The sequence below is a fragment of the Neoarius graeffei genome, chromosome 18 (genome assembly GCF_027579695.1).
Source record: "Neoarius graeffei isolate fNeoGra1 chromosome 18, fNeoGra1.pri, whole genome shotgun sequence".
In the NCBI taxonomy this organism is placed as follows: domain Eukaryota; kingdom Metazoa; phylum Chordata; class Actinopteri; order Siluriformes; family Ariidae; genus Neoarius; species Neoarius graeffei.
This window is the reverse complement of record NC_083586.1, coordinates 26,375,284-26,400,106: the sequence shown is the minus strand read 5'-3', so window position 1 is coordinate 26,400,106 and position 24,823 is coordinate 26,375,284. Positions and strand designations below refer to the sequence as shown.

Here is a 24,823-nt window from a genome sequence, read left to right as displayed (position 1 = left end):
CAACCTTAAAACAAACCACTTGAAGATTAGAACGTCAATGGCATCAAACTAAATTGGTAGTATCCCAATTAGCATGGAAGGAGAGCCTTCTGAACTACAGAAAAGCTGTTATTGCCGCTAGATCAATGCCTCCACCCTAATAGAAGACAACAGAAATAATCCTAGAACCTTATTTCATACTTTAGGAAAATTCAGACTATTATTTTAAACCCAGAAATTTTCATAACTAAACTTGTAGATAACAATATGACTATAACAGAACAGTGATTTGGAATGTTTTACTCCCTTTTGAGAGGCTGAAATAATTTCACTAATTTTCTTTTCAAAATCATCAACTTACCTCCAAACAGATACAACCAGAAGCAATTGAAACTTTGCTAAAAGTAATCAATTATTCCCTGAGCACTGGCGATGTATCTAAATCCTTTAAACTAACAGTTATCAAACCCTGATTTAAAAATCTGACCTCGACCCTTATCCAACTATAGGCCAACCTCGCCTTTATCTCCAAGATCCTAGAAAATGCTGTTACACAGCAGTTATGCTCATATCTACATACAAATAATATTCATGAAATGTATCAGTCAGGATATGAGTCAGGCCTCATCATAGCACAGAGACAGCACTAGTTAAAGTAGTAAGTGACCTACTAGTCCTCCTCTAATCAGGGTCGTGTCTCCTTGCTTGTGCTTAGTGCATCTTTTGACACTACTGATCATACAATTTTCCTTCATAGACTAGAAAATGTTGAAGTTAAGAGAACCGCCCTCTCCTGGCTCAGGTCTTATTTAACTGAGTGTTATCAGTTTGTTGATGTAAATGGCAACTTTATACATACTAAGCTAACATTTAGTGTGCCACAAGATTCTATTTCAGGCCCGCTGCTTTTTTTCTTTATATATGCAACCTCTGGTTAATAATATTCATAAGCATGGTATTTACATTCACTCTTATACTGATTACACACAGTTGTATGTTTCAGCACAACCAGATGAGAGACACCAGCTTAATAAAATTGAGAACTGTGTAAAAGACATTCGACACTGGATGCTTATTAACTTCCTTCTATTTAATTCTGATAAGACAGAAGTACTAGGAACACATGCAGCTAGAAGTAAGCTTTCTGATTACATAGTAAACTTGGAAGGCCTTTCTGTTTCTTCACGTGCAGCAGTAAAAGACCTTAGTGTGATTATGAGAGTTTAAGTTAACAGTGTTCTCATATATGCAACCCCACGGCTCCAGAGGAAGAGCTCCCCTTTTTTCCAGGCTCCCATTGACACCAAGGCTTTGAGGTTTGGAGAAATACCCACTGAAATATCCAGAGAGTTCAGCCACCTATGAAGCAGAAATAAAGAAGCTAGAAGTAGCTGGTACTGTAGGGAACTTACATGTGCAAGAGACCCCATCTTGTGGTGAGAGCTGGTGCATCCCTCACCACATGGTGCAACATAGCAGAAGCTGGATCGTGTTTACTTGCTCTTCCAGTACAAAGGTCTTAGCCTTAATGAGTCCCTGCTAACTTGTCCTATGTTGAGTCCTTCCCTACTAGGAGTCTTCCTTTGGTTAAGGGAACACAGTGTCAGCATTAGTGGTGACATCAAAGGCATGCTTCACCAAGTTCTGTTACTGCCTGAAGATAAGCCCCTTCTGGCTTCTGTGCAACATGTGGAGGGAAGACAACACCTTAAGTCTATGAGTGGCAAGTGCTGCCTTTCAGGACCACATGCAGCCCATGTTGCTACCTGTGCACTGCAGTGGCATGTCTTCGACCACAACAGTACTGATAGTGAGAAGCAGTTTTCCATATAAAAGGTGCTTCTATGCTGACAACTGTTTACTGAGCCTATGATCTGACCGAAATGCAAAACAATTGATCGACAATCTTAGAAGTGTCCTTACTTCTGAAGGATTTGAAATCCACCAGTGGGCCAATAACTTGCCCAAAGTACTACTGATACCAGGTCAGATAAGTTGCAGCTTTGGTTGGCACATGACAAGTCTGAAGCACATGAGTTGACTCTAGAGTTGTGCTGGCAGTGTGACACTGACATCTTCAGCTACAAGTACTGATCAATTACCTATAGAGATGCTACCATGACAACATTTACCATGTCTTAGGCAGTCATTATGACCCTCGCAGTTTCATACTTCCTTACACCACACAGGACGTGGTACTGGTTCAGCGGCTGTGGGACAGGCAGAAAAACTAGGATGACACCAATCTCCCTGAAGAGCTTCTGACAGCCTGACATACTTGGGAAAATGAGCTTGAATTCCTAACTCAAGTACAGTTGCACCCCACCTGACATAGATCACCCAGATATCAAGAGGGACATACACATATTTTGTAATGCCTCTGAAAGAGCCTATGGATCTATCACCTACCTGCGGTCCAAAGATGCCAAAGGAATGGTTCATATTGCTGTCCTCCTTGCATGCTCAAGAGTTGCAACTCAGAAATAGCTTTTGATGCCCAGGCTAGAGCTGTGTACAGCAGTAACAAGAGTTCAGTTAGCAATGCTGCTAATGAAAGAGCTTGCCTTTGAGAGTTGCCACTTTGTGCTTTGGAGTGACTCAGCAAAAGTCTTCACATGGCTACATTCAGAGTCATGCCAGTTTAAAGTGTTTGTCAGCACCAGAGTGGTGGAAATACAAGAGCTTACTGACCTCAAGGTTTGACGGTACATTGATTCATCTGGTAATCCGGCAGATGACCTCACTAGAGGTAAAACCCTGAGGACTAGAATTCTGACAGTTATCTCTTGAAGAGTGGCCACTCCTTTAGCCACAGAACCTCTCTGAGTCAGGGGATACCACTGAGCTCAAGCGTTGCACCTTTTGTGGACTGTGTACTACCTCCAATTCACAGGTAACTGATGGGTTCTCTGTGGATTCAAGACCTGGAAAGAGCTGGTAGAGTCTCTAGGTGAGGAGCTACATGGTGCAGCTAGACTGTCTGGATCACCTCCTGCTAGTATGCATCAGTCTGCAGATATGCTTGCCTTCAGGAATGCTCAACAAAGAATGCTTTCCAGAAGATTATGAACTCCTTAAGGCAAGTAAATCTGTCCAGTACTCATCTCCTTTGTCTTTCACCTGAGTTTGACACAACTCATTTAGTCATTGGGGGATGACTCTGTAGAGTGGAGAGACTCGATCCAGTGGCTGTACACCCCCCATTGTACTTTATCCTAGTCACCTTTCTACAAAGTTGCTTATCCTGACTGTACACCAAACTATACCACCGTGGACCAGAGCAAGTATTCACTGAACTGAGGTGTACATCGTGAATCCTAAAAAGCCAGGAAGCAGTGAAGCATCACCAGCGAAGATGCACTGAGTGTTGCTGATGGGGATCCAAACCAGCTTCAAAGAGCTGAAGGAAGTCTTTTCCAACTTAAGCACTAGTCTCCAGCAACAGCCAGCTACCCAACAGATCTCATTCCACTTTAATCCACCTGCTGCACCCCTCTTTGGTCTTTGGTGGTGCATAGGAACAAGACATCTGCTCAGTAAAATTTGTCCTACACCACCATTGGCTCCCAGTTAATGAAGATGTAACAGTTAATGAAGAGGTACTCAGAACAGTCCTCAGTGAAATTGAGTCCATACTCAACTCTAAAACCCAGGGCTATTTTTCAGCAAAAGTAACTAATTTTGATCCAGTTACACCAAGTTATCTGCTGGTGGGGCAGCCTGACAGTTCGTTGGAGGTGGATACACTCTCAGATGCTTGTAGATAAGGTTTTTGGACTGCCTTTATAAAGAATTACTTACCTGGCTTGCAGATGAGAGGCAAATGGAAGCCTCCTGCTCCCAACATCACAGTTGGATCAGTAGTCATAACAGTGGATCCTCATCTACCCCAGTCCCTCTGGCAGATTGGAAAAGTGGTGAAAGTGCTTCTAAGTTCTGACTGTCATATAAGAACAGCAGAGGTACAGATCACGGACAGGGCATACACCAGGCCCATTGTTTGTCTCATCGATCTACCCGAGATCCCCAATGACAAATCCAGTGGACCATCATTACTGATGGATGGCTGCTGGCCTTTCCATGGACCACATTTGACACCAAATGTGGGGACAACAGTGTTAGAAAGACCAAGGCCTGTAGCAGATTACCCAGCGCGCATGCACTTAGAACTGTGTTTCCTGCAAATTTTCCTTTACAATTCAGTTAGTCAGAAGTTCACCAATTATAAGTGCTAGCAGCTGGTTTGCCTGATTATCAAGCCTCACAGTTAATGCTGTTGTAAATCTCAACTTATTGTCCAGATGATAAGTTCAAATTTACAACAGTATTAACTGTGAGGCTTGATCATTAGGCAAACCAGCTGCCAGTGGCTTAAGTTAGCAAGATTGTTTGCCACTGATGAACTCTGGAGGATTCAATAAAAAATATGATACACATCAATGCGTCAAAAGTATAAATGTTGGTTAAGCCTGAGTTTTGAACCCTGTACTTTACTTTGCTTCCCAGGTTCTTAAAAGTAAAACAGTAAACAGCATTCTGACTCCAGCGGTATTCTTACCAACACACCCAGGTGACACGACCATACCCAAACTTCACCTATACAGTTCTTTATTCAGTTACCAGTTTTAACAGTACCAAACAGGTAGAAATCAATGTCAACAGCATCGATGGGGATGCTGCCACCTTCAAGAAGCCTTTTACCATTAAAATATACTTAAAACAGGAAGGAAGCTGTTGAAGAAAACTATTTCAGACATTTGATCTTGTTGTGACCTTGACCCTATTTAGAGCAACTCCAGAATCTAATCAGTTCCTCTACTGGTTACAATGGTAATTCCATAAAAATTCTACAAACATTCAACCTCTCATTTATAAAATATTGTGCTAATGCTAAAATTATAAGCCTGCCATCAAATAAAATAAACTGTCAAATGCACACAAGCACACACATACCAAATCACATACCTGATAACTGAGACAGGACAGGACAATACACAGGATACTAGAGTAAAGTAAAACCACTGTTTTGATATTGCTGCTGTGGGCATAAGGACAATTTCTCCAATCTGCTTGTATAAGAAATACTAATGCTAAATGCAGTGTGGTATATAAATATTATATGTAATTATCATGCTATATATTCCAATGTGCAAATGAAAACAAATGTCAGGAAATTTTTTTTCAAATTCGCATTAAGGATTGACATATTCATTCATTATATAGCATACAGTACACATTTCATAGTGAATAAGTGAAACATGCATGTGTAAAGAATAACTGTTCTAAGTCATAACTTGAACATATAAGGAAATTGCCATAGTTTAAATGCACCTTACTTAGATGATTGTAAGTATCTAATAATAATGTATTATTATTATTATTATTATTATTATTATTATTATATACTTGCAACCGTGTAAGTAAGGTTGCAAGTATCTAATAATAATGTATTCTAACATATCACAATTCTTACTGCTATACTGGATATCTCTCTTCAACGCAACAGTAATATCAGATTATACATCTAACAAGACTGAGTGATCACCTAATAGATGTCCTGGTGAGGCTAGCAGACATCAGTTGCCTTAATTCTCAAAACAATTAATGTTATTTTCTGTTAGTTGGTAATGTAGTTCAAGGAAGAACTGGTGATTTACTGCAATTTGTTGTCTTTGGAATACTTACTTTATATAATAAGGAACACTGTTTGGAGAAACAGAGCGTTCAAAAGGACTTTGTACAGAATCTGTAAACAGAAAAAAAATCTACATGGTCAATATAATAATAATAATAATAATAATAATAATAATAATAATAAAAGATGAAGAATAAGAAGTTGTTTGTACTAGCAAGACTGTACATAATACACATGTATTCAGCCCAAATGTAAAAATGACTTTCATGGTTTCACCTTGTAGAAAATGCTGAGAACTGGATCCCAAGTCTCTGTGGACCTCAATAAGTTGGGACAGATGTTCTTCAACTGATATCTTAAAAAAAGAATGTTACTGAGTGAGTTAGTGATTTTCAGAATGGTTGCAGGGAAGACAACAGCAGATAGAAATGATGGAAAGGTAGGAGGATATTTTCATGATCATAGGATATATGCAAAAACAAGGTGCAAAATTATGCTTTTAGTATCTTTGTGAGCATCTGAGTATCAATCCCTTTAAGCGCCAAGTGTGCACAGTGCAGCACAGTATTGTACTCACAATGACAAAGGCAATATACTGAAAAATTATATGTAATAATTTTGTTGGAGAAATGACTGACTGACTGACTGACTGACTGACTGACTGACTGACTGACTGACTGACTGACAGAACTTACAGCAAACATTTTCTGTTTGCTCTGACACATGATTTTAAATTCAGATTTTATTGGTACTGTAATAAACATAAAAACTCAGATACAAATGCACTAGTTAATCTACAATCATTCATCCATCCATCCATTATCCATAATTGCTTATCCTGTCAGGGTCGTGGGCAAGCTGGAGCCTATCCCAGCTGACTATGGGTGAGGGGCAGGGTACACCCTGGACAAGTCGCCAGATCATCGCAGGGCTGACACATAGAGACAAACAACCATTCACACCTACGGTCAATTTAGAGCCACCAATTAGCCTAACCTGCATGTCTTTGGACTGTGGGGGAAACCAGAGCACCTGGAGGAAACCCATGCAGACACGGGGAGAACATGCAAACTCCACACAGAAAGGTCCCCATTGGCCACTGGGCTCAAACCCAGAACCTTCTTGCTGTAAGGTGACAGTGATGACCACTACGCCACTGTGCCACCCCAATCTACAATCATGCAAGGGGTTAAATATAAAGACAAAACCTCTTCACCCAAGTTCAGGTTCCAAACCATCCCTCTCCTTTTTTTTCTTTCCTGTGCAAAGACAGCAAGCAGAGGCCATCCACATTGGATCTGCCTTAATATCAACAAATCTTTGATTAAGGTACATAAACCATTGATCATGGCACACATTCAGCTTGTTCAGTGTGTTGACTGCAAGATGTTTTGTCATTCTTCCTCTGTTGTTTATAACAGCTTCATTTGTGATAAGTGGATATTAGTCAGCTCTCTGATGGAGAAGACTGCAGCTTTAGAAGTGCGCATCCAGACTCAAGAGAGGGTTAGTGAGAGTACCGTAGTTTCTGTAGGGGAAAATCTGGATGTCCTAGGTGAAGTGAGAAATCCCTCAACTCCAGTATTAGAGCCCTCACAGTGGGGTGAATGGGTGATGACTTGGTGGTATAATCATAGAGCCAAAGCTAACACTGAGGCTTGCCCATAAAGCACCACTCCTCTCCACTTCACATGTCTAACAGGTTTGCTCTCCTCAGTGAAGCACCCGCTGAGAAATCTGAAAGAGCTCTGGTTATAGGATACATACTATCTTATGGCACATTAAATTAGCTAAGCTTTTAGGGGCACCAGCAGCTTTAGTTGGGTGTACACCAGGAGCCAGGGTGCCAGACATAGCAAGTAATCTTAGGGTCTTAGGCAAGCATAGGTTTTCAAAGATAGTTATTCATGTAGGTGCTAATAATATACACCTTCATCAGTCTGAGGTTACTAAGAGTAACTTTGTAGAAGTGTTTAATTTAGCAAAGGCAATGCCCGATGATGGAATATGCTCTGGCCCCATCCAAATGCGGTGTGGCAATGTAGGTGAAAGCAGGTTATGGTCTCTGAACTGCTGGTTGTCCAGGTGGTGCTCTTAAAACAATGTGGGCTTTATAGATTATTAGAGTACTTTTGAGGGCAAGGCTGGCTTGTTAGGATGGGACAGTATCCATCCCACTTGGGAAGGTGCCGCTCTCATTTCTTGCAGCATAGCTCATAGTCTCAGAACAGGCCTAGTTAACTTGTGACAATCCAGAGCCAAGAAGGTAACAAAATATTTTTAAAATTTAACAGAATATTACCTTGTATAGCATTGCTTCTGTTTTAACTTGTAAATAAAAATGGTTGTAGCCACATCTAAAAAATTTAACATCCTTTAGCAAAAGCAATTGGCTCCTTCTTCTCAAAACATGTATACCTGCAGAAGTCTCCACTGCATATTGAGATCATCAATTCTCTTCAGGTTGTCTGGAGACAGTTGAATACCAGGCATTTTAAAGTGAGAGGCTAATTTGTTGACTTGATTTACATCATCCTGGATTGGCGCTATATTCTCCTGGAATCCCTAGTTATTCACAGAAAGGTGGAGAAAATTAGAAAAAGCTCTATTAGATTAACATCTCACAGCAGCTTTTTGCTACCTTTATATTTAGCTTAGCACATGTGACTCTCAGTTATGTCCTTAATAGGTATATTTACCATGCAGCTGTACTCAATGACTATTTTAACATCGGCTGCATGTCATGTTGTACAGTTTGTTTACATTTTGTACTGTGGCCATATGTTATGCATAGGTTGTCATCCTCTGTCAACCCCATCCCATGACTGAAAAGGAATTATCTGCTGACCAAAGCCCAGTAACACTTACCCATGCTAGCACAATACACACATATAACCTGGGGTTTGAAGGCATTTTCTGGAACTCTAATGATTTTAGCATGCTCTGATTTTGTTGTAAATTTCAACAAACCTAGGCAGTATTTTCAAAGTCATATGACTTTTTTTGTATTCAGCCCAAGTTCAGCTACAATAATATCTATGTAGTATGTATGCCGTGATTGTACTTTTTAAAAAAATAACAGATAAATGAAGATGTTGTAAAAAGCAGTTTTAGAACTGTGTTGGAATGTGTGAAAAAATGACCTTACCCATTGTGACAAACCGTTTTGGTCACTTGAGGTGATTCTGTTCAGTCTTATGAATGTATCAAGCACAAAAACTTAAATCTGCACAATTGATTTGGACAATTAACTGGCCATCAAAAAATGTATGTCCTATTGTTTTGGGATAAAGGGTTGGCCGTGGGAGGGGTATTCAATGAGAAGAGTAAACATTTCCATTCCATTCAATGAGAAGAGTGAAAACCCCTCCCACTGCCATCTCTTAATCCCATCAGGTCAAGTGATCAAAATGGTTCATCGCAATGGGTATGGTAATGTTTTTTCATACATTCCAACACAGTTCTAAAACTGCTTTTTACAACAGCTTAATTTATCTGGTATTTGACTTTATTTTAGTATTTGACTATTCAGTGTGTTTTGAAATGAACTCTTGTACTCATCTCATCTCATTATCTCTAGCCGCTTTATCCTGTTCTACAGGGTCGCAGGCGAGCTGGAGCCTATCCCAACTGACTACGGGCGAAAGGCGGGGTACACCCTGGACAAGTCGCCAGGTCATCACAGGGCTGACACATAGATACAGACAACCATTCACACTCACATTCACAACTATGGTCAATTTCGAGTCACCAGTTAACCTAACCTGCATGTCTTTGGACTGTGGGGGAAACCGGAGCACCCGGAGGAAACCCACGCGGACACGGGGAGAACATGCAAACTCCGTACAGAAAGGCCCTCGCCGGCCATGGGGCTCGAACCTGGACCTTCTTGCTGTGAGGTGACAGCGCTAACCACTACACCACCGTGCCGCCGAACTCTTGTACCATTTTCCTCAGTTCAGAGCCACAACCAACTCTGTTACACAATTACTCTGTAATTTTGCTCCAACTCCAAATTTTACTCTCTGAACTGAAAGTATAGCAAAATTAACTATTTTTGAGGAAAATACTTTTAACTCTGGAAAAATTGCTCAGTCATTTTTCCTGTGTATGCATAGCAGTGCACACATATCAACCGATACACTCATAATAAATAGAAGAAATATTTACACTTACTTGAGCTGATCTTCAGCTGGATCGAGTCGAAGTAAAGAATAAATAAATAAATAAATAAATGGGGCACTGCTCAGTGTCGCAGTTCTCAAGACTGAATTGAATTGATATTCTGAATCATGAATTGAATCATGAATTGATTCGCTGTCCTGAAATTGAACTGCTGTCTTGAATAATCCAAAGCACATAAAATCTGTGTGCCATCTCGCAACAAAATAGCCTAAACTATGTCCAAATACCCTAAACTATGTCTGACAGATTTTATCCTGTTTATAGTGGGCGTTCCCACTGCAAAAGACAAATCAATCAATACTGAAAGCATGAAAGTGATTATCCTGCTGTTACCATGTAAATAGTCTTTTATGAATGCGTAAGTGAGCTCTCAGCGCTCCGACTCCAGTGTGACTGAGTAAGCTGACAAGTTTTATGTTTCATCTAATTTAGGTAATTTAAAAAATATAATAATATTTGGCAGTGGGCAGCACAGTGGTGTAGTGGTTAGCGCTGTCGCCTCACAGCAAGAAGGTCCTGGGTTCGAGCCCCGGGGCCGGCGAGGGCCTTTCTGTGTGGAGTTTGCATGTTCTCCTCGTGTCTGCGTGGGTTTCCTCTGGGTGCTCCGGTTTCCCCCGGGTGCTCCGGTTTCCCCCACAGTCCAAAGACATGCAGGTTAGGTTAACTGGTGACTCTAAATTGACCGTAGGTGTGAATGTGAGTGTGAATGGTTGTCTGTGTCTATGTGTCAGCCCTGTGATGACCTGGCGACTTGTCCAGGGTGTACCCCGCCTTTCGCCCGTAGTCAGCTGGGATAGGCTCCAGCTTGCCTGCGACCCTGTAGAAGGATAAAGCGGCTAGAGATAATGAGATGAGATGAGAGATTTGGCAGTGGGCACATAGGAAAGTGTAAAGTATAAAATTTCTGTCAATATGTTTATAATGCTTGTATGATAAAAACTCACAAAGATATTTATCTAAATACATGACCTACTCATTCTAAACCTGCTGAGCTTCGCCGGTGAAGCTGTCGACCCCAGAGGGTTAAGCATCACACTGGAAGACTGCACTGAGCTTATGGAGATCCATGCCCATCTGAACGGAGTTCCCTTTTAGTTATGATAATGGCACATTTACAATGATCGCATTTGGAGATTTACAAAGGGTTAATAGTCCTGAAAACTAATTTTGGCCTAGATTTCAAGCCATTTATGATGGAGGAGTAGTGGTTGGAGCGGGCAGCACTTAGGGCATCCCTATACTTTTGGATGTACTCACTGTAAAGTAGTAAGGGGACGGTAAGGCCTTATGTCTGTAAAGGTTCTCAGACATCCAAGTCATTGTAATCCATAGGTGTTAAAGAAGGCAACTGGACTTGCTTGAATTCCTTGAAGATGTTTCTCCTGTCATCCAAAAGGTTTCTTCAGTTCTGTCTGACTTGTTGGGAGTTTCAGGTATTTATCCTCTAGTGGCCCAAAAACAACCCTATGAGGTCAACAACCCATGTGATCTCAACGACTCTCCTTAGGGTTATTTTTGGTCCACTAGAGGATAAATACCTGAAACTCCCCATTAATCAGACAGAACTGAAGAAGCCTTTCGGATGACAGGTGAAATGTCTTCAAGGAATTCAAGCAAGTCCAGTTGCCTTCTTTAACGCCTATGGATTATGATGACCTGGATGCCTGAGAACCTTTCACAGACATATGGCCTTTCTGTCCCCTTACTACTTTACAGTGAGCACATCCAAAAGTATAGGGATGCCCTAAGTGCTGCCCGCTCCAACCACTAGTCCTCCATCATAAATGGCTCGAAATCTAGGCCAAAATTACTTTTCAGGACTATTAACCCTTCATAAATCTCCAAATTCTTCAAGGAATTCAAGCAAGTCCAGTTGCCTTTTTTAGCACCTACAGACAGTAAGACCAGTTTTCTTATAAAGGCGCTCAAGACACTGGCCAGTGGCCTTCATTACCCTAAGTTCAGGGGTGTACCAGGGACAGGAGCAAGTGGCCAAGACAGTCCTATGCTTTAGAGGAGCAACATCATTAAGCAAACCAGAGATTGTGTCATTGTAAAGGGAAACCATACTGTCAGGGGAAGAATGTTTATGGAGTTCAGACAGGGATGAGGACTGAAGAGAAGCAGCAAACAGACTGTAATCAACAGACCTAACATCATGATAGGCGACAGCAATTTTCCCTAAGGGTGGAGGAAGAGTTAAATTAAAAACTACATTCAATGAAGTTATGATCAGAAATAACAGACACTGAGCCAGAGACTAAGATATCATTCAAACCAGTAGAACAGAGTAAATCAAATGTATGGCCACAAATGTGAGTAGGAAAATCAACATGCTGTGTCATGTTAAAAACTTTCCAACACTGAGATGAACTCAGATGTGTAAGAGCACTTTGTATCAACACGAATGTTTAAGCCACCAAGTACAATTATGTTAGTGCATAGGGATGAGATAATTGTGAGGACCTCATTAGTGTCACTGCTGTGCTAAGAATGGTCCATCAGTCAAATAACTGTCTGAGGTGATAATCCTTTTCTGCTGATGGATGAGGTTGAGGAGGGATGACAAATTGTGCATAGCTACAGATGGTCTACAGTCAGTATTTCTAAACTACAAAGTGGGTTACTATACATTAGGTTTACCTTATAAAATAGGCAATCAGTGTAAATATCAAGCATGTGTACCTAACAATCAGTCTACTGAGTATATTATTCAATTAGTGAAAACCAAAGCTTTGAAAAGCATTAACTTACAACTAAAGCATAGTCACATAGACTCTGATACATCTCAATATAACAGTCTCAAAAAGTTTAGTTATTGCCTCAGTGTAGTATTAATAAAAACAATTTATGCACATAGACTAAACCAATTGGATGGGCTATTTGTAAACACTTCAAACATAATTAAAACTGAAACGCGATCATAATGTGCAGTAGTCTCAGCTTGACCTCCAATAATTTCATTAACTGTCTCTCTCACTCATCGTTGAATGGTGTACAACCCCAATTCCAAAAAAGTTGAGATGCTGTGTAAAATGTAAATAAAAACAGAATGCAACGATTTGCAAATCTCATAAACCCATATATTTTTCACAGTAGAACCTAGACAACACATCAAATGTTTAAACTGAGAAAATGTACCATTTTAAGAAAAAAATAAGGCAATTTAGAATTTGATGGCAGCAACACATCTCAAAAAAGTTCATACAGGGCCATGTTTACCACTGTGTAGCATCCTCTCTTCTTTCAACAACAGTCCAAGCAGTCCATAAATGCCTGGGAACTGAGCAGACCAGCTGCTGGAGTTTTGGAAAAGGAATGTTGTCCCATTCTTGCCTGGTATAGGATTCGAGCTACTCAACAGTCCTGGGCCTTCTTTGTCGTATTTTTCCTTTCATGATGCACCAGTGTTTTCAATTGATAAAAGGTCTGGACTGCAGACAGGCCAGTTCAGCACCCATACTCTTCTATGACAAAGCCTTGCTGTTGTAATAGATGCAGTACGCGGCTTAGCATTGTCTTGCTGAAATATGCAAGGGCTTCCCGGAAAAAGACGTCATCTGGATGGGAGCATATGTTGCTCTTAAACCTGTATATACCTTTCAGCATTGATGGTGCCTTCCAGGTGTACAAGCTGCCCATGCCACAGACACTAATGCACCCCCATACCATCAGAGATGCAGACTTTTGAACCGAGTGTTGATAACAAGGCGGATGGTCCCTCTCCTCTTTAGTCTGGAGGACGTGGCATCCATGGTTTCCAAAAAGAATTTCAAATTTTGATTTGTGTGACCACAGAACAGTTTTCCCCTTTGCCTCAGTCCATTTTAAATGAGCTTTGGCCCAGAGAAGACGGCAAAGTTTCTGGATCATTTTCACATGTCTTCTTCTTTGCATGATAGCGTTTGAACCTGCATTTGTGGATGGCACAGCGAACTGTGTTCACAGACCATGATTTCTGGACATGTTCCTGACCCCATGCAGTGATTTTTATTACAAAATCATGCCTGCTTTTAATGTAGTGCTACCTGAAGGTCTGAAGATCACGGGAATCCAATATTGATTTTTGGCTTTGCTCCTTGCGCACAGAGATTCTCCAGATTCTCGGAATCTTTTGATTATATTATGTACTGTAGATGATAAGATATTCAAAGTCTTCACAAATTTACACTGAGGAACATTATTCTGAAATTGTTCCACAATTTGTAGATGTAGTTTTTTGCAGATTGGGGAACCTCTGCCCATCTTTACTTCTGAGAGACTCTGCCTCTCTAAGATGCTCTTTTTATACCCAATCATGCAACTGACACGTTGCCAATTAACCGAAATAGTTGCAAAATGTTCCTCCAGTTGTTTATTTTTAGTACCGCTTACTTTTCCAGCCTTTTGTTGCCTCCGTCCCAACTTTTTTTGAGACATGTTGCTGCCAGGCAGCACGGTGGTGTAGTGGTTAGCGCTGTCGCCTCACAGCAAGAAGGTCCGGGTTCGAGCCCCGTGGCTAGCGACGGCCTTTCTGTACGGAGTTTGCATGTTCTCCCCGTGTCCGTGTGGGTTTCCTCCGGGTGCTCCGGTTTCCCCCAAAGACATGCAGGTTAGGTTAACTGGTGACTCTAAATTGACTGTAGGTGTGAATGTGAGTGTGAATGGTTGTCTGTGTCTATGTGTCAGCCCTGTGATGACCTGGCGACTTGTCCAGGATGTACCCCACCTTTCGCCCGTAGTCAGCTGGGATAGGCTCCAGCTTGCCTGTGACCCTGCAGAACAGGATAAAGCAGCTAGAGATAATGAGATGAGATGAGATGTTGCTGTCATCAAATTCAAAATGAGCTAATATTTTTCATGAAATAGTAAAATGTCAAGTGGCACGGTGGTGTAGTGGTTAACACTGTCGCCTCACAGCAAGAAGGTCCTGGGTTCAAGCCCAGTGGCCAACGGAGACCTTTCTGTGCGGAGTTTGCATGTTCTCCCCATGTCCGCATGGGTTTCCTCCGGGTGCTCTGGTTTCGCCTACAGTCCAAAGACATGCAGGTTAGGCTAATTGGTGGCTCTAAATTGACCGTAGGTGTGAATGTGAGTGTGAATGGTTGTTTGTGTCAGCTCTGCGATAGCCTGGCGACTTGTCCAGGGTGTACCCTGCCTTTTGCCCATAGTCATCTGGGATAGGCTCCAGCTTGCCTGTGACCCTGTAGAACAGGATAAGCGGCTACAGAAAATGGATGGATAGATAGTAAAATGTCTCAGTTTAAACATTTGATATGTTGTCTATATTCTATTGTGAAAAAATATGGGTTTATGAGACTTGCAAATCATTGCATTCTGTTTTTATTTACATTTTACACAGCATCCCAACTTTTTTGGAATTGGGGTTATATATCAGTATAGTGTGGTGCCAAACACTAACCTTAACCATGTCAATTTGGTCACTTAAACTGTCACCAAGCAACTCTCCAACTGGGTCCCAAGAATTTTTTTCAATTTCAGCTTGTTGAAGCTTGATCTCCAACTGATCTGCTGTATCTTGAAGTTCCATCAGTCTCTCCAAAGCTAACTCCAGCTGTTGGTGCCAGTCTGATGCAGCTGTACCCAGGTTCTTCCAAAGTTTGTTTACATCCTCTGCCTCCTTACGTAAAATGCGTTCTACATTTTGAATTCTTTCCTCTGAGCTGACAACTGGAGAATACACAGGAAAAAGCAAACTTCTTTAAGCACTATATGTAACAGGACAAGTGTGAATAGTTCTATAGCGCCATTCTAACACGATACCATTCTAACACTGTAGGTCATGCTACTTAGAAATTATATGGTCAAAGCATTTATTTTTTGTTACCTTTATGAAACAAAAATAAAATAACAATAATGCATGTACTTTAATTGCAGTTAGTTGCATTGTCGTAGTTACCTGATATGTGCATATCAGGTAACTACTATTTTTTGTATTTACCACACAAAATATAAATATATCAGCCATTCAACAAATGTTAATCTTCACTTTGTCCTCATTCACAACTAGTTTAAAATTCTGTTGGAATACTAATGACCTATTTTGAATTTTACAACCCCAAATCAGAAAAAAGGGATGGCTTTTGGGATGTTGAAATTGAAATTAAAACTGAAAAACAAGAAAAAAAAATAGAAAAAACATTTGTAAATACATTTTTACCTGTATTCTACTCTTTTTGGAATGTGTTCCAGAGCACAAAAATAGCCAAAAGCAAACAAACAAACAAACAAACAAAACAAACAAACAAACAAAAAAACAGAAAAGTATCTCAGAAAACACAACATGTTGAACCTTGAGGCCAAGAACAGGAATCTGAGGCTACAGGGGGTGCAGGCTCTCCAAAACTGGACAGTTTTGGGGGGTGTCAGGCAATGCTTTTCTAATCTTCAGCTGTCCAGTTTCGATGAACATGAGACCTGACAGATTCTGAGATGCTTTTCTACTCACCATGGTTGTAAAGAGCGGTTATTTGAGTTACTGTCATATTCCTGTCAGCTCAAACCAGGCTGTCATTTCTGTTTTCATCTCTCTCATTATCATGGAATTTCCATGTGCAGAGCTGCCACTCACAGGATGTTTTTTTGTTTTCCCCACCATTCTACATAAATTCTAGAGACTGCTGTGTATGAAAATCCCAAGAGATCAGCAGTTTCTGAAATACTTAAACCAAGCATGTCTGGGACCAACCACCGTTCTGAAATTGAAGCTACTGAGATCACACTTTTTCCCTCCCCCTAATTCTGTTTGATGTGAATATTAATCAAAGCTTTTGACCTTTATCAACATGATTTTATGCATTACACTGTTGCCACATGATTAGATAATTGCATGAATGAGCAACACGTCAATGCCAGAAACAGTGTTGCTTCCTTCCCCAAGTAACACAGAGCAGCCTACAATCATGGACGATGACCACAACTCCCAGAAATCAGAGCAGCCTACAATCATGGACGATGACTACAACTCCCAGAAATCAGAGCAGCCTACAAACATGGCCGATGACCATAACTCCCAGAAATCAGAACAGCCTACAAACATGGCCGATGACTACAACTCCCAGAAATCAGAGCAGCCTACAAACATGGCCGATGACTACAACTCCCAGAAATCAGAGCAGCCTACAAACATGGACGATGACCACAACTCCCAGAAATCAGAGCAGCCTACAAACATGGACGATGACCACAACTCCCAGAAATCAGAGCAGCCTACAAACATGGACGATGACCACAACTCCCAGAAATCAGAGCAGCCTACAAACATGACCGATGACTACAACTCCCAGAAATCAGAGCAGCCTACAAACATGTCCGATAACTATAACTCCCAGAAATCAGAACAGCCTACAAACATGGCCGATAACTATAACTCCCAGAAATCAGAGCAGCCTAGAAACATGGCCGATGACCATAACTCCCAGAAATCAGAGCAGCCTACAAACATGTCCGATGACTATAACTCCCAGAAATCAGAGCAGTCTACAAACATGGCCGATGACCATAACTCCCAGAAATCAGAGCAGCCTACAAACATGGCCGATGACCATAACCCCCAGAAATCAGAGCAGCCTACAAACATGGCCGATGACTATAACTCCCAGAAATCAGAGCAGTCTACAAACATGGCCGATGACTACAACTCCCAGAAATCAGAGCAGCCTACAAACATGGCCGATGACCATAACTCCCAGAAATCAGAACAGCCTACAAACATGGCCGATGACTACAACTCCCAGAAATCAGAGCAGCCTACAAACATGGCCGATGACCATAACTCCCAGAAATCAGAGCAGCCTACAAACATGGCTGATGACCACAACTCCCAGAAATCAGAGCAGCCTACAAACATGGCCACTGAAGACTATACAACCAACAGCTATCACGAATGCTCTCATGTTCACCTTCATTCAAATTGCACAAACTTGAACTCACTGACTCAATCACACTGCACAGTACAGACATACTCTGACATCCCATTCATTGCAAAATATACGCTTGGTATCCCATACCTATGATACCTAGCCTTTTGTTATTCTGCTCTAATGTTCATGGTCATGATTGTGCTTTGGTTTTCTGGTTTATATCTTTGTCTTTTGCCCAATTAACTCTGTTTGCACATCACCCAACTTCTGCCTGTATTCTGATTTTGATTCTGCTTCGCATTTGTTTGCCTGTTTATAAATCAAGACTCTTAAACTGCAACTGTCACTGTCTCTGCTGCCTGACACAGGAGTACAGGTGTTTGCGTTATCCACTGCAGTCTATGTGAATACTATGTTAACTTTTACTGCTGTTTCACATCAGACTCTTCTGAACCACTTTGATGCTCTTCAAATCAGCTACCACAATAATCAACATGGGCCATATTCAGAATCAGTGACTTAAGTTGCAAAGTTATGTCAATATTTATTCATTTCCTCTGTTGACTTTAAAGGAACAGTCCACCGTACTTCCATAATGAAATATGCTCTTATCTGAATTGAGACGAGCTGCTCCGTACCTCTCCGAGCTTTGCGCGACCTCCCAGTCAGTCAGACGCAGTCAGACGCGCTGTCACTCCTGTTAGCAATGTAGCTAGGCTCAGCATGGCCAATGGTATTTTTTGGGGCTGTAGTTAGATGTGACCAAACTCTTCCGCGTTTTTCCTGTTTACATAGGTTTATATGACCAGTGACATGAAACAAGTTCAGTTACACAAATTGAAACGTAGCTATTTTCTATGCTATGGAAAGTCCGCACTATAATGACAGGCGTACTAACACCTTCTGCGCGCTTCAGCAGCGCATTGATATGGAGCTCAGATATCAATGCGCTGTCGAAGCGTGCAGAAGGTGTTAGTACGCCTGTCATTATAGTGCGGACTTTCCATAGCATAGAAAATCGCCACGTTTCAATTTGTGTAACTGAACTTGTTTCATATCACTGGTCATATAAACCTATGTAAACAGGAAAAATGCGGAAGAGTTTGGTCGCATCTAACTACAGCCCCAAAAAATACCATTGGCCATGCTGAGCCTAGCTACATTGCTAACAGGAGTAACAGCGCGTCTGACTGACTGGGAGGTCGTGCAAAGCTCGGAGAGGTACGGATCAGCTCATCTCAATTCAGATAAGAGCATATTTCATTATGGAAGTACGGTGGACTGTTCTTTTAAAGGGATGATATTATTAATTAATGTGTTTTTCTTCCTTAAACCATTAAATTAATATAAATATCTTATAATCATTAAATTATTTATAAGTACCTGGATAATTATTCAGTGATCAAACAATAGGATGGAGCATTGGGATCTTCTAACAGAAAGTAGGCTTTATTTGGTTCAAGTCAATGCGATGTTTATCACAAGTTCTACTCACAGTCAGGTCATACCAAAGACCATCATAAAAATGGTACCTACTACCATCTGGCAAGGCACGCTGCAATACAGAAGTGAGTGGGGAAGTCAGACTATCACGGTTACCAGAAGACTATCCCCCCACTGTAACTCCAGCTGTATAGGTGAGAGACCGAGGGCTATCAAAATGGAGATTGGTGCCACACCCATACGCCTTAAAGAGTTGGTTAGTACTGGGACAGGAGACTGCCTCGGAAGACCAGATTCTGGCATGAGAGGGATTTTGACTTTAATATTTGTTGAAGAAAAAAAAACTCCTTCGATAATCTTCTTACTAATGCACCAGCTAACGATTTCTTGGTCCTACTTGGAGACTTCAACGCCCGTGTTGGTCGCGATAAACATCTATGGCAGCCGTTACGCTCAAATGGAATGGGAAAAATGAACTCTAATGGTTTACTATTACTTACGAAATGCACAGAGCATAATCTGGTCATCACAAATTCTCTGTTTCGAATGAAAAATCGGTATAAGTGTACATGGCAACATCCACGTTCTCGACATTGGCATATTATTGACTATGTTATTACAAGACAGAGGGGCAGACGGTTCGTGATGGATACTCGTGCTGTCACTGGCAGTGATTCCTGCTTCACTGATCACCGTATAGTCAAGACCTCCCTGAGATTAAGGCTCTGGAAATGCTATCGGCAGAAGCCCAGGCTTAAATGCAACTTAGATATTCTCAGCCAACCTGAAACTAGAGAACACAATCACTAAACAGCAAGCTCTGTTCACTAAATGTGGAGACAGACCCTGAGACATCCTGGAACGACTTAAAAAACTGCATTCTCGATGCCTATGCAGAGGCAATTGGTCCTAAAAAGAAAAAACATCAAGATTGGTTTGATGACAACAATGATGAGCTGAGCAGCCTTATTAACCAACATCGTACTGCTTTCATCAACTGGCAACATCATCCCAAAACTCGTTCTCGCAGACAGGCTCTAACCAAGGCAAAATCACTCCTGCAGAGGCGCAATAGAGAACTGAAGAACCAATGGTGGCACACAAAAGCAGTTGAACTTCAAGAACTTGCAGATTCCAACAAGTCATGTGCTTCCTTTGAGGCAATTAAGATGGTCTATGGCCCTAGTTCTCGTGGACCTACCCCTCTCAGGACCTCATCCAATGAACTTGTAAAAGATCCTTACTCAATTAGAAGTTGTTGGAGAGAGTACTTCAACAGCATACTAAATCGTGATCCTCAGACAGATCAAAGTACAACTGATGAACTCAAACAGTTTCCTGTCCGAGAGGACTTACGGTAGCTGTTCCTCCAACTCGTAGTGAAATAGTTAAAGCACTAGAACTATTGAAAAATGGTAAGGCTCCAGGCCCTGATGGCATTCCCCCAGAAGTCATCAAGTTGGGTGGACCTAGACTTACCGAGAGAATCCATAAGCTCCTACTGTGTATATAGGACAATGAACAACTCCCCTCAGAACTCAGGGACACTCTCATTATCATTCTTTTTAAGAAGGGCGACAAATCATGTTGTGACAACTACTGTGGTATCTCTCTCCTTTCAATCATGGGAAAGCTCTTCGCCAGGATCTTGTTAAATCGTCTAACACCTCTAGCTGAAGAAGTCCTCCCAGAAAGTCAATGTGGTTTCAGACCCTCTCATGGCTGTATTTATATGATCTTTGCCCTACGCCAATTACAAGAGAAATGTCGTGAGCAACAATCTCCACTCTACATTACTTTTGTTGATCTTACTAAAGCCTTCGACTCCATTCACCACCCTACCCTATGGCAAATATTACTAAAATATGGCTATCCAGAAAAACTTGTTAACCTAATCCGACTTCTACACGATGAGATGACTGCATCAGTCTTGTATGAAGGTGTTGAAAGTGAGCCGTTCCCAGTTAACACTGGTGTCAAACAAGGCTGTGTTATTGCGCCTACTCTTTTTTCCCTGTTTATGGCTGCTGTTCTACAGATTGCTGGCCCCTCACTTACTGATGGAGTGTCTCTTCACTACTGCTTTGATGGAGATTTCTTCAACCTCAGGCATTTTCAAGCAAGAACAAAAGTATCCTCAACTGTGATAACTGAGCTCCAATACGCTGATGATTCAGCTCTTTGTGCCTACTCCGAAGCTGATATGCAAAGAACTGTGGATGCATTCGCTCTTGCATACAGTAGACTTGGCCTCACTCTAAACACCACTAAAACCGAAGTCTTATTTCAGCACAAGCAGGGTTACCCATCACCGCTTTCCCCAAACCCTCCATTAAGATCGATGGTGTGCAGCTTAAGACAGTTAGCAACTTTAAATATCTTGGAAACACCATCTCTGATAACGTCTCACTTGATGCAGAAATCCAGAATCGTATAAGCGCCGCTGCAGCTGCCTATCAAAAACTGGGTAAAAGAATCTTCTGTCACAAAGATATCAAAATCAGTACAAAGCTGTCAGTATATAACGCCATCATAATTCCTACTCTGGGTAGGCTGTGAGACTTGGGTCATCTACCGAAAGCAGATGAAACAACTAGAAACTTACCGTCAACGCTGTTTAAGAAGAATCCTTAACATCAAGTGGCAAGACAAGGTCACAAATGCAGATGTACTCAAGAAAGCTTCTACAACTAGTCTGGAGTCTATCATGCTTTATCGCAGACTTAGATGGGTTGGACACGTTTGCAGAATGCTGAACTACCGCCTGCCTAAACAACTTTATTTTTGTCAACTTGCCCAGGGTACTCGTCGTGTTGGTGCTCCGAAGAAAAGACATAAAGACTGACTAAAATACTCGCTTGTTAAGGCCAACATTAATCCGTCTGAATGGACTAACCTCGCATCTGATCACCATATTTGGAAGAAAGTTATAAGGAAAGGCATGAACCATTTTGAACAGAACAGACTCGCTGAAGAAGCAATGAGGCGTCATAGACGCAAAATGACACAATTGAACAATCCCGTAATATAAACATTAAGCCGCCATACTCGTTTACGAGTGGCAGCGAAGAGGGAGAGAGATTTGTTGAAGAGAGTCTGATAATACAAAACTCACAAAGGTACACCAGGAAAAAGCTACGTCACAAATTTGTTTTGTTCTTCATCTGGTGTGAAACAAGGATCACACCTGGCAAGCAAAGGTCTATCCTGCTTTCACTTCTGTCCCTCAAAATGTTTTTGTTTATGAGAATAATTTTCTTTACCATGCCTGTAAAAATGTAATCCCTTCTTGTCATGTTTACACTGGGCTAGGCTGTGCCCTAGATGGCAAATTCATCAGTCAAGTAGTTGAGTTCATTGCAGTAATTTTACAATGGTATATGGATTAATGTGTCAATCAACAAAGAGCAAAATGTCAGCTACACACCTTGCCATAAGTACCCCCCCAAAAAAGAAATGCTAACCACCTAAGCCTTTAAAGCAGGGGTGGGCAATTATTTTTTCCATGGGGCCACATGAGAAACAGAGGGCCGGACCAAAAGGCTGAACTAAATTCTGCATAATATTAATTGTATTTCTTTATATAAAGCAATAAATAACATTGTTTTTACAAGCTGCTAAGACTGGTAAGAGTATGGAAAAAACGAGGTTGCCTTACAAAAAATGTCATTTATTCAATCAAATTTCCCAAAACAATGGTTAACAAAACGTGAACGTTTGTACCATTTTTTTCAGTCACATTCACCCCAAAACACAGTAAAGACATCACAATATTGTCTTTCTACTCCAAATATCAAACAAGATACATCATATTATAATAATGATGCCCACATTTGTAGTCTAATCACCTCATTTGGTGTTTTTCAGTTTTTTATTTGTTCAGTGAGAGAAATCTAGTCTCTGTTGGTCTTTAACGAGTGCATCAGAGTCAGGCTGAATGTCTGAGGTGGAGATGCGAAGCACAGCTGACAGATGATCATCATTCGATTCGGTGTAGGAATCAGATCTTTTTTTTATTAAATTCAAACATAAACAGAATTATTTTATATTACAACATAAAATCACACCTTCTCTGAAAATATAATCTAAAAAGAAAACTTATCAAATACACACATATATATATATATATATATATATATATATATATATATATATATACACACACAATATATGTAAAATGGGAAAAAAGGTGTTTATGAAAGGTTAACTTCTGCTATGAATGTGTACAGTATATTTGCATGGGGATTGTTTAGATATTTCAGACATTTTTGTAACAAGGACAGTTCATTCTTAAGAGCAGGCCATGAAGGGGGGGATTTGGCATATCGACATTTGTGTATGTAATATTTTGTAAAAATAATGAGATTATTCACCAAAAAGTAGGAATCAGATCTACAGATCGGCTCGGGCTCCGGCGCCTGCTGGTGACGTCACACTATGTGATTGGCTGGACCGTTTGAAGGATGACGTACAAGTTTGTGGTTGGTCTGGACAAATTACGGAAGTAGTTATCGCGGGGTTAGGTTTCGTGGGATTTCATGTCATGTTCATGTCGCGCGCATTGCGTTTTTGTTGAACACAACTTCAAAATAAAAGCAATGCACATTCAGTCCGTGCATGAGGTAAAATTAGGAAATACGTTTATTTTGTAATTTCTAATTAACCTTACGCGGGCCGGTCAGAATGAACCAAAGGGCCGGATGCGACCCGCGGGCCGTAAAACGCCCAGGTCTGCATTAAAGAAACAACAGAAAAACTTTGTACTCCCACCATGTAATTACATCCAACGGAGTAAAAACAGACTCATTCCATCATTTCCAAAAAAATCCCTAATACCTTCCATATTTTTTTTTATAAATCACATACTGCATGTAAGCATTTAGTATTAAATTAAACATCTCTTTTGTAAGGATTAAATATTTCCTTTGTAGCAACCTGAGGTTTGATACCTGGTTTTCAAAAATGACGTACCTCTTTCAACATGTGTCGGTTTCCTTTCTTCACCAGGCAGCTCAATCAGAAAACTCTTCACATTATCGAGTGCTTCATTTATTGAAGGCTCTTTTGCATTCAGTTCCCTCCTGAAATCCTGTGACAAAATGATAAGCTCTATGTACAGGAATATTCACAACTGAGGTGTTTTCAGTAATCTTTTCCTCATCACATCATAAATGATATGCATCATGAGGGTATTTGTAATTTTTCAGATAATAAGTTACTCCATATAACAAGAACCACCCCTAATTTATTTCTTACTTCTTAGCATTTTTATTTATATAATGTAAGTTAGATATAGGCATATGAGGCAAGTATCTATAACATTTAGACAAAATAAATAAAAATAAAAACCCACACACAAAACAAAACTCTCATCTCTAAATCATACTGGATAAATCTAGCTTCTTACAGAGTCAGGTCCACAAGTATTTGGACAGTGACACAAAAATAATAATTTTGCATCTGTACACCACCACAATGGATGTTAAATGAAGTAATCAAGATTTGACTGAAGTGTAGATTTTCAGCTTTACTTTAAGCGGCTTAACAAAAACACTGCATGAATTATTTAGGGATTATAGCCACTTTTTCAGTGGTGCTTGAAAGTTTGCGAACCCTTTAGAATTTTCTATATTTCTACATAAATATGACCTAAAACATCATCAGATTTTCACACAAGTCCTAAAAGTAGATAAAGAGAACCCAGTTAAACAAATGAGAC

The 24,823-nt window shown here is 40.7% G+C and overlaps 1 protein-coding gene across 3 annotated transcripts in view; it reads right to left on the bottom strand.

Annotated features, from left to right (window-relative positions):
• The window catches only part of dmd (dystrophin), a 509,910-nt gene that overhangs the window by 203,295 nt on the left and 281,792 nt on the right, over positions 1–24,823 (bottom strand). For all 3 annotated transcript variants that reach the window (XM_060898614.1, XM_060898611.1, XM_060898612.1), the window contains 5 exons: positions 24,076–24,193; positions 15,201–15,469; positions 8,033–8,179; positions 5,891–5,969; positions 5,665–5,725 (listed from right to left, as the gene is read on the bottom strand). In XM_060898614.1, coding sequence (XP_060754597.1) covers positions 5,665–5,725; positions 5,891–5,969; positions 8,033–8,179; positions 15,201–15,469; positions 24,076–24,193 — 674 coding nt within the window. The remainder of the gene's footprint in view (positions 1–5,664; positions 5,726–5,890; positions 5,970–8,032; positions 8,180–15,200; positions 15,470–24,075; positions 24,194–24,823) is intronic.